Genomic DNA, 9,177 nt, shown 5'->3' with positions numbered 1-9,177 from the left:
GGATTCTTCTTCAGTCTCACCTTCTGCGTCGCTACTGTTGTGACTGCGGGGTGATGTTCAGTATCATTGTTATTTACGAAACTAGGATAGCGTACGATTTATTCAAACTTGCCTTGTACTCCAAGATGACTTGGTACTCGTATATATATGCCCACGAGGCTCAAGCAATACAACAGCTATTCCACCAATTCTCTCTCTCCCTTCTAACACACCCGCCTCCCGTGTAGGATCAAGGGCCGCTGCAGGGTTGCAGGGACTTCCAGGACGGTCAGCGGCGATGCAAAAGCACCACCTCTCTCGGCCAAATGAAGATGATCCACGTGCGTGTCAGTACATCCACCATCCCCCGTCGTCACCACACTGGTAGCCTCAACAGGAACTCATTCCGCCATCGCCAAGGCTGCGCAGCAATGCAAGGATTGCCCCCGAATCACCCCGAACGAGGCAGCGAAACGAGAAACTATCGGTTCCACAAGAAGCGCAGGGCAAGAATTGGGGAAGGCCGAAATCACGGCGAGAAAAACGCGATCAAATCAGGGTCTCATACGATGCTCAAACCCATGGGAACTGTCGTCGCCATGCCCAGGAGAGAGAGAAAATGGTTATATGAACACCACTATTTTACTCTACAATAGGTTGACTAGCTATCAGGTTGTGTCTGGCTAGGAGTTGTACTCGTTGTAGGTCTATGTTTCCTAGTCAGACACTCAGACTAGGATTGAGTTGGCCATGTGAGTTTTTGGTGTACTAGTAGGTTTGTTTCCACGAATAGGTGATAGAGTCCATCACCGAGTCATGTTGAGTCAGGTGCTGCGTGCGTATATACGTGTATATAAGCACGGTAGTGCCGCAGTTTTGGATAAGCGAGGAGGAAAATAGAAAAGAAATAAACTTAGATCGAGCGAGCGTTTCGACGAGAGATCCATCGAGCCCCGCCCTAGCTTCCACACATCTCATCTACGTACGTAGTCCGCTCGCCTTTTTTTTTATCCCCTCGTCATGAGGAGGGTCATGGCGGCGTCACCGCTGTTGCTGCTCTTGCTGGTGTCGCTGGTGTCGACGGCGGCCGCCACCAGCGACACATCGGAAAGCTGGGAGAGGAAGAGGAGCGAGGAGGAGACCCGGCAGATCTTCAGGGAGTGGAAGGCCATGCACGGCACGACCAACAGCTCCCTCGATGAGGAGGAGCAGCGCGCGTACACCATGTTCAAGCACAGGCTCGGCCTCATTGACCGGCAGTGGCATGACCAAGGCTACTCCGTCTTCTCCTGGGAGAGGGGGAGGAGCGAGGAGGAAACGCGCAAGATCTTCGCGGAGTGGAAGGCACGAAAACCAGTTACTACCTACAGCTCCATCGCCCACGAAGAGCACCGGTACACCATATTCAAGGAGGACCTGCGCAAAATCGACCAGCACAACGCTGGCTACGCCATCGGGGTCCACAATAACAACAGATGCCTCAACCAGTTTAGCCATCTCACCCAAGAGGAGTTCGAAGCCGTTTGCTGCGGGTTCTGGCCGGAGGAGCCGTCCGAGGCCAAATTACAGAGGATAGGCGAGATCCAGGAGCTGTTGCGGCAAGCATTTACCCGTCCCTTAATTTAATTCTTGGTTGAAAGGGAATTTACTGGATTGCTTTTTTATTTGTCATCATGTATCTCCAATGTTTTCTATACCAACAAAAGTAGAGGATCTTTTTTAACACAAAAGTAGATGGTTTTCTCATAGATGAAGTTGTTAGGATATATATCTGCTCACCGCGCGCGCGCGCGGTGTGTGTGTGTGTGTGTTGGCTCATTGTAAAAACTATTTTACTAGAGTTGAGCAAAGTATTTGAAGTGTTTTAGCAACATCTGAATATTGCACATGGCTTCATTATGCAAGATAGGAGAAGGAGCAGAGGCTTATTCTTTCATGCAGGAATATACTGGTGCTGATTGGATTATATTCTTGCCTTGTTTAGGCGCATGGGACACACTACAGTGCTTCTATTTTTCATTTTGGTCATGCCCAGCGCCTCACGGAACTACTATTATTCTGGAAGACTTGCAAAAAGCTTCCAGCACATATTCACGGGGACGATAACAATTGGAGACATGGAGCAGAGCTATTCTCTTGTAAAACAGGAAGTTGTTGCCATCTTGAATTATGATATCGGTAATCAGAAAGCAGTTCCAACACTAGTACCTTATCGTTTTATCTCATTCTCAGAAAGAAAAAACTTGTTTGAACAATAAATAGTTGTAGTTTCCATGTATGTTTAATCATTGTATTTCTTTTCAATTAGCATGGCGACATTCTCCCCTCGGCAGTGGGCACTTTAAATGTTTTTAATCAATGTTCTGTTATAGCTATTATATCCGGACCTTCATGCATGGATCTGTTGATTTGGCCTGATACTTTGCACCAGGAATATTGTTCCTAGGTCAGGCTACGAACTCTTGTATACACTGCGAAGATGTTAAACAGTGTATAAATGGCTGTATAGAGTTACTGTATATCTCATGTATTGTATCCCTTGTATATGACACCGACACATGGTGTACATGCTAGCGTATACCGGGGAACCGACCTCGCCAACGCGGTGGGCGAAACTAACTTCGCCGGCCTTCCGAAAGGGCAAGCAAAGGAGCTCGCTGCTCAAATCGCCTCCGGCGTTCAGGCAGTGCAGCTCTCTCGGCGAGTACTGGAGAAGGACCAGGTAGAATTCCATGAGATGCGAAGGTATTTCACAGAAAACGTGACACCAGGATTATAGAGTTAGCCATTAGTGAGTGAAATTTCCCATTATTTATAATGCTTATGTTAAGTGGTGCAACATCTGAACCTGAATAAGCGAAATACCCGTCGATGTAGCTAAAGATGCACATATACAGGAAGATCATCACTTTTTCCCAGATTGTGTAGCAATGTGTATCATTCAATATCCATGTGAGATATTTCAATTGTTGAGGCCAATGCAAAATGATTTCTCTCATGCATTATGCACCTATGATCTATGTGTGCATACTTATCTCGTGTCCCCACATTCATGTTAAAACATGAATTGGATGGAAGCAAGGAATAAGCACAAGAGGGTGATACGCATGCGGCACATTAAAGTTATGATGACTAATTCCTCATAACTTTTATCAGTTGCGTATGTGGAAAACGTTTTTGTAATGTACTTGCTGTTTAGAGTTTATCATGCTCTTCGCACCCCCATTTTGTTCATGCTCATGCTTATGTGTGTATTACCATTCATTGATGCACAGACGAAACCCTCTATATAAACCCACGGGTGATTTCATTTGCTACTTGATTGCATGTTAAGATAGGTAGCTAGCTAGTACCAACTAATTTTCTGCTTAGTTATTCCATTCCATGTTTTTATTTGTTTGTACTAGTACATTCCCAATGTTGATGTGAGAAGTTGGAGGAAACCTAAATGAAACCAAAATACAGTTGTCTGGTTCCAAGGATGATGCGGATCCTGCTAGGCTTTTGCAGCGGCAGGGGCTGTCGAGGGCCTCAACATGATCAAGAATAACGATTTGTTGCTGCTATCTGTGAAGGACAACAAAGGGCTGCAAAAGCGGCAACACTAGGATTTCCTCATGGGACGAGAGCCCATATTAGGGCAGGGTGGGAATGGCCACGGTGCAGACAAAATTGTTGTTATTGGGTGTTACTAGCTTAGCCCAAGCGGTGACACGCCGCGCCGGTCGATAAGTCGCAACTATGTAAACTATGGTCCAAACAATAGAGTAATAAATAGTTATTCACTATCAATTAAAGAGAGGCATAACAATATGTAAGAGAGTTGAAGAAGACATCATCTATTATTACAATCATACCAATGCATGGTCACAGACAGAGCGATACACAATGGCACATCTCTAATAGTACACAATGGCACATATTCGAGTAGTAGTGTGCGCACTGCTTTGGGCCATATGTAAATGTAGAAATGATGTTGCCTTCAACAGACAAACATTAACCAACTTTTTGCAGGTTATCTTCAGAACGTCTACCTGGATCCGTACGTGGTCATTACTCAGCCCTGCGGATCACATGGAGCATATGACTTCTGAGTGCAGCCAATAGGAGACGGTCGCACGGGATACCTACAACCTATTTGAATGGCGATCCACGCTTAGGATAGGTGTTTAGACATCTTATCCTTTTTGTGCCGGTTGTGGCCTCTTTTTTCTTTTTGCCAGGTGTGGCTTTTTTATTCATTTGCTTTCTTGAACTTGAGACATGTTGTTGAACTTTGAACACTTAATAAGAGGGCTGTGTGCATCATGAGTTGCAGAGGCCGGAGGTATCCTCCTTTAAAAAGCAGTTCACCCATATGTACTGCAGTAAGAAGTCACAAAGATCATTCTGGTATAGCCTCCTATGGGATTACTGTTCATGTTAACCACACCTTACGTTTTTACCTGCGGGGCGCAACTGCATCCATGGGAACACGTGGTCACACCCATATCATGCGCCGCGTCAGTTATCATGCAAAAGGTAGCAACGTAAGAAATAAACCGATCTAACTCTACACCCACTCAACAACCAAACATGGATCACCCATCAACAAACAATTGGTAATCCACCCCAACGTGACAGCCATAGATTAGTCCAAAAAACTCAACGCACAAAAACCTCTTCAAAATAGAGGATCAAAGATAACACAGATTCATCAAATGGTAAAATAAATTTTAGTCAAATAAATATAAATTTTAAATAATAACAAAATGGGAAAATCATGCAGCACAAATAAAAAATGGTATATGATTAAAGTACAAAATGTAAAACATTTTTCACTAACTAAATGAAGAAATTGTGTAATCAACTAATTAAATAGTGAGTCAAAGATAGACAGATTCATCAAAGTGGTAGAATAAAATTTAGACCGATAATTAAATACCAATTTTAGGTGATAGCAAGATGCGAAAATCATGCATCACAAGTAAACCAAATTTACTGGTTATGATTTCAGTAGAAAATGTTTGTAGAAGTTATTCACTGACTAAATGAAGCAATTGTATAACCAGTTAAGTACAAATTGGCATTGTACAATCAGTTGTATCAAATAGTAATACAATCATATTATGTGAGAAATTAATACTTAGTGTCGAGGAGATCCATCAATGCTTACGAAAAACTGGAGATCAGTCCCAGATTTGGGGAAAAACTATGTCGAAAAACTACATCTTATACCAGTTTCTTTAAGGAAGACCATATGTGTCCAAGATGGACTAATTATCTAAACACTAAGAACGAAATTTCATCTTTGTTCTACAGCTAAATCGAGTTCAAAATTCTGAAGTTAATCTTATGATCAATGAGGAACTACTTGTGAAATCACAGAACTCACTGCAATATCATGGCATACCAACTCCAGATGTTTGTACTTGCCTGTTGCAGAACACAAAACCAATAGAAAAACATAAGTAAATCTGAATCATTGAATGAGCAGCTAGAAGTGAAAATCTTATATTTAAGCTTGAGAGAGAAAGGCTCCACACGGTGCTTATGAGCATTATATATCTATTCATCTTGTCGAACAAACAAACAAAAACCTTCATAGTGCTAATGATACAATGCTAGCAATCTGCATACGGTCACTATTAATTGTAAAATATTTTATGTAAGCAAAAAAATACCTCCGGAAGAGAAAGGCCCCTTTTAAGAGGGAATTGCATTTGCATATCATCTCCGTAATCACCTTGACAAAACAAAAGCAACAATCTTAGCTGATGGTGTTTGTTAAAGTAGTACTAATCAAAAGCACACTGATGAGCTGACCCAGCAGGTTGCTACCTGAGAACTTGGTCCTACTACCGTGATTGGCAAAAGCTAGCTAACTAACCAAACACATGTCACACACTGAATTATCCTTCCTAGGTATTACTGCTCCAGATTGTCCGTCGCTCCCGACCAATCTCTGGGTTCCCATCGTATAGCGGATGCCGCATCATTGCACAACATGTTTGGCAACTGAAGATTATCGATTCATTATACATTGTGCAGAGCTGCGCCCACCTAGTCGCCATTGTGACAGGGGCAGTGGCACTGTTCGCTCCCGTGACCATGCACGGCCGCCCTGCACTCCCGTCCAGTGCCGGCTGCTAGCATCGCGTCGATGTTGGCGTCTCGGAGGCTCGCAAGCAGACGCACCGGCGGCTGGCGTTGTTCGTGGCTTCTCCAGTCCCCGCCGCCGAGGCAGGCGACTCTGAGGCGCCGCCACGGCGAGCTGTCGTTGCCGAGCTGCTGGCAGTTTCTCGGCGTCCAGTACATCTGCATGCTCCGGCAGCCACTACACAAGAGAATGAGATTGACCATGTGATCGGAAAAGGCACGTTTCATACTCTGCTGTGAGTTATTTACCCAAAACCATCACATTATGGGTTAGGATAACAGATCAGTACCACATTTGAGTCAAAGCACAAAAAACTATCAACAATGAGGTTAATCTGTAACGCCGAGCACTGATAGTCGAATTTACTCACGAAAACAGCGAAACCGACAGGTGGGGCCCACATGTCGGGACGATGTGGCATGCCTATCTGGACAATTTGCTGAGGTGGACGTAGGTCCCATCTGTCATCCTCACGCACCTCCTCCTTCCTTCTCTCTGTCTTTTTTTTCTCTTCAACCAGTGAACACAGAAGACCTCGCCAGTGGCCATGCTCAGGCTGGACCCATGCCTCCGCCGCCATGGTCGGCCGCCACGGTCGTCCCCGCCGGCAGCCCAACGCCCGACGAGACGCTACGTCCCCCGCCATCAACCTCCTCCTCTCTTCCAGGCCGCTCCGGCGATGCGCGCCTCACCCCGAGCAGCACCACTCGGGCCGGTTGCCTTGCCGGCCGCCGCTCGCTCCGGATGTGGACGCCCGCAACCCCGCTTCCATGGATCTGGCGCCCAAGACCCGTACGGCGTCCGCATCGGCCGCCGCAGTCCACACCCCCACGGAGCCCATAGCAGCTCCTCCCTGATCCGCGGTCGCCGCCGGCCACCATTCTCATGGCGAGAGACCACTCCAACCCCACCACCTTGTCTGGGAGCACCGGAATGCCTCCCTGAGCACCCCTACTGGAGTTTTTGGACCCGGACATCCAAAATTGGCGACGCCGCGGTTGTCTTCTTCACGTCCGACCACCAACGTGCCTCGATCTCCTGCTCCGGTGAATCCCTGTGCCTCGCAGCTAGTCCCAAGGCTTCGACGCGTCCTCTTGATGCCTTTGCCGCCAACACCGACAAGCTGTGAGTCCCCAAGCCGTCTTCCTCGCCTCACCATGCTTCATCGGCCGCTGCCGCTAACGAAGGACGTTGCTCCAGTGCTACCTCCCCGCGTCCGAGCACGCATACGTGCCGAAGGTGAGCACCGTGCCCCTTCCCCGCGCCATGGCATGCTGTGCCTTCGTCAGTGACTAGAGGATGAACGCACGGAAGGTGTTCGATGGAATGCCTGATAGAAAGAATGTTGTCAAGAAGATGACCCTCTAGTCATTGACAGGTGGGGCCCAAGTCTCATTTGCCACATCAGTCGGTCAAAGTTTTTGGTCTTCGCCACGTCAGCCCGACAAGTGGGGCCAACCTGTCAGTTTCACTGTTTCCGTGAGCTTATCGGAGAATTAGTGCTCAGAGTTATATGTTAGGCGCAGAGTTGGTGGTTTTTTGTGCCCTGACTCAAATGTAGTACCAAGTTGTTACCCTAGCCCATAATGTGGTGGTTTTGGATAAATAACTCCTCTACTGCGGAGATAGAAAAAACACGTTGCGGTATTAAGAACTATTCCCTCCGTACCTTGAAGAAGATGATGATCCGATGCTCGTCGAGCGCTAGCGGAGACGCCTCATGCAGCGGCGAAGAGTCGATGGAGAGCGGTCCAGCGCACCCACGATCCAGCGCCTACAATCGTGCGTGCGAAGAGTCGGATGCTCGTGCGTGCCTACGATCTAGCGCACCCACGCGGAATAGGTTCTTGGGGAGGCATCAGCCACACAAGGACACAAGGTACACACCCAAGAACGTCGTCCAGGCAGGACTTCATGGTGCTGGCCGCGAGCTCTCCACGCACTGGCGGCGGGGTTGGGACGCCTCCCGAGCTGCCATCCAGCCGATGGGTCGCTGCATGTTGCCTTCCTCGTTGTCTCCAGAAGAGGTAGAATCCAGGATTCGAGGCGCCGCAGGGCATCCCGAAGACCGAAGTTGTGCCATCCAGCGTGCATCGGGACACAAGGCGGGCGGCGCGCCGGGCCGCTGACCAGCGATGCGGCGGTAAGCCTAGCAAGGTGGCAGGGTGTCCCGGAGCTGTAGTCCAGCCTGCAGCGGAACACAAGGCGGGTGGTGAGTCGGAGTCGTCGGTTAGCAATGCAGCGGGCAGCCCTCCCAGCTCTCCGGGAGGTGCTACTACTTGTGCATGTGCGCTGGGAGGAAGGACCGGGCAGTGGCTGAGCCTTTATAGAACGGCACAGCGGTGGAACGATTTGACGGGAGGTTTCTAGAGAATGCAACATAGACGGTTTAGCGACACACGTCGACACATTATCTGACAAACCCATCGAACAGCGGCACCCAGAACCAGCAAAACCTTTCAGCCCAGGGCACGTACAGAAGACATAGTCAAATTCACTGCATGCACCATGCACAAACACATGCATGCAATCATCCAGAGAAAAAGCTGGATGATAGTAGTCAAATCGAACCCATAAATTGCACGTGAACCGATGAGCTACAAAGAGTATGTTGGATATCTCATCCTAAACTGCTAAAGCCACCTAAATTGTACCCTACCATATCCCCCGGTAAATAAGGTGTCGCGTTTCCATTGATCTGTTTTTCACTGATAAAAAAAGTTAAAAAATCTAGGTAAAATAAACCTGGCCAGGTTTAGTATATTGGGGGTTATGAGCGCCCGCCTACAATGAAACCGCCCTAATGCAGGTAACCGGTGGTGGTGGGGGTTGATAGCAGCGAGTGAAAGGAAATACTATTAAATAGAAGGAAAGTCTTGACTCTTGAGAGAGCCCTACAAGAGCAACATCTCCCACTAGGTATTGCTAGTCAGATACGGGACAGAGGAGAGCTATAGTGATGGAAGGCTGAACGATAGCATTAACTTCTGATCAATTAAGAATTCTTGGGGCATCCGGTGTGGGACGGGGGATACATACATTCGCCTTGAGCGGAGATA

At 47.5% G+C, this 9,177-nt stretch overlaps 1 protein-coding gene across 1 annotated transcript; it reads left to right on the top strand.

The window, feature by feature from the left end:
- The first annotated feature begins 843 nt into the window (after window positions 1-843).
- On the top strand, window positions 844-1,749 carry LOC123059320 (oryzain alpha chain-like). Its single transcript, XM_044481911.1, has one exon. The coding sequence runs from the start codon at window positions 1,000-1,002 to the stop codon at window positions 1,603-1,605; it is 606 nt and encodes a 201-aa protein (XP_044337846.1). The 5' UTR covers window positions 844-999; the 3' UTR covers window positions 1,606-1,749.
- Window positions 1,750-9,177: the final 7,428 nt, after the last annotated feature.

This window comes from Triticum aestivum, chromosome 3A (assembly GCF_018294505.1).
Source record: "Triticum aestivum cultivar Chinese Spring chromosome 3A, IWGSC CS RefSeq v2.1, whole genome shotgun sequence".
Taxonomy (NCBI): Eukaryota; Viridiplantae; Streptophyta; class Magnoliopsida; order Poales; family Poaceae; genus Triticum; species Triticum aestivum.
Note: the sequence above shows the minus strand (reverse complement) of the source record. Positions and strands in the feature narration are given on the sequence as shown.

Excerpts from the sequence above, each read along its gene's own strand:
- LOC123059320 (XM_044481911.1), top strand. The coding sequence starts at position 1,000 with ATGAGGAGGGTCATGGCGGCGTCACCGCTGTTGCTGCTCTTGCTGGTG.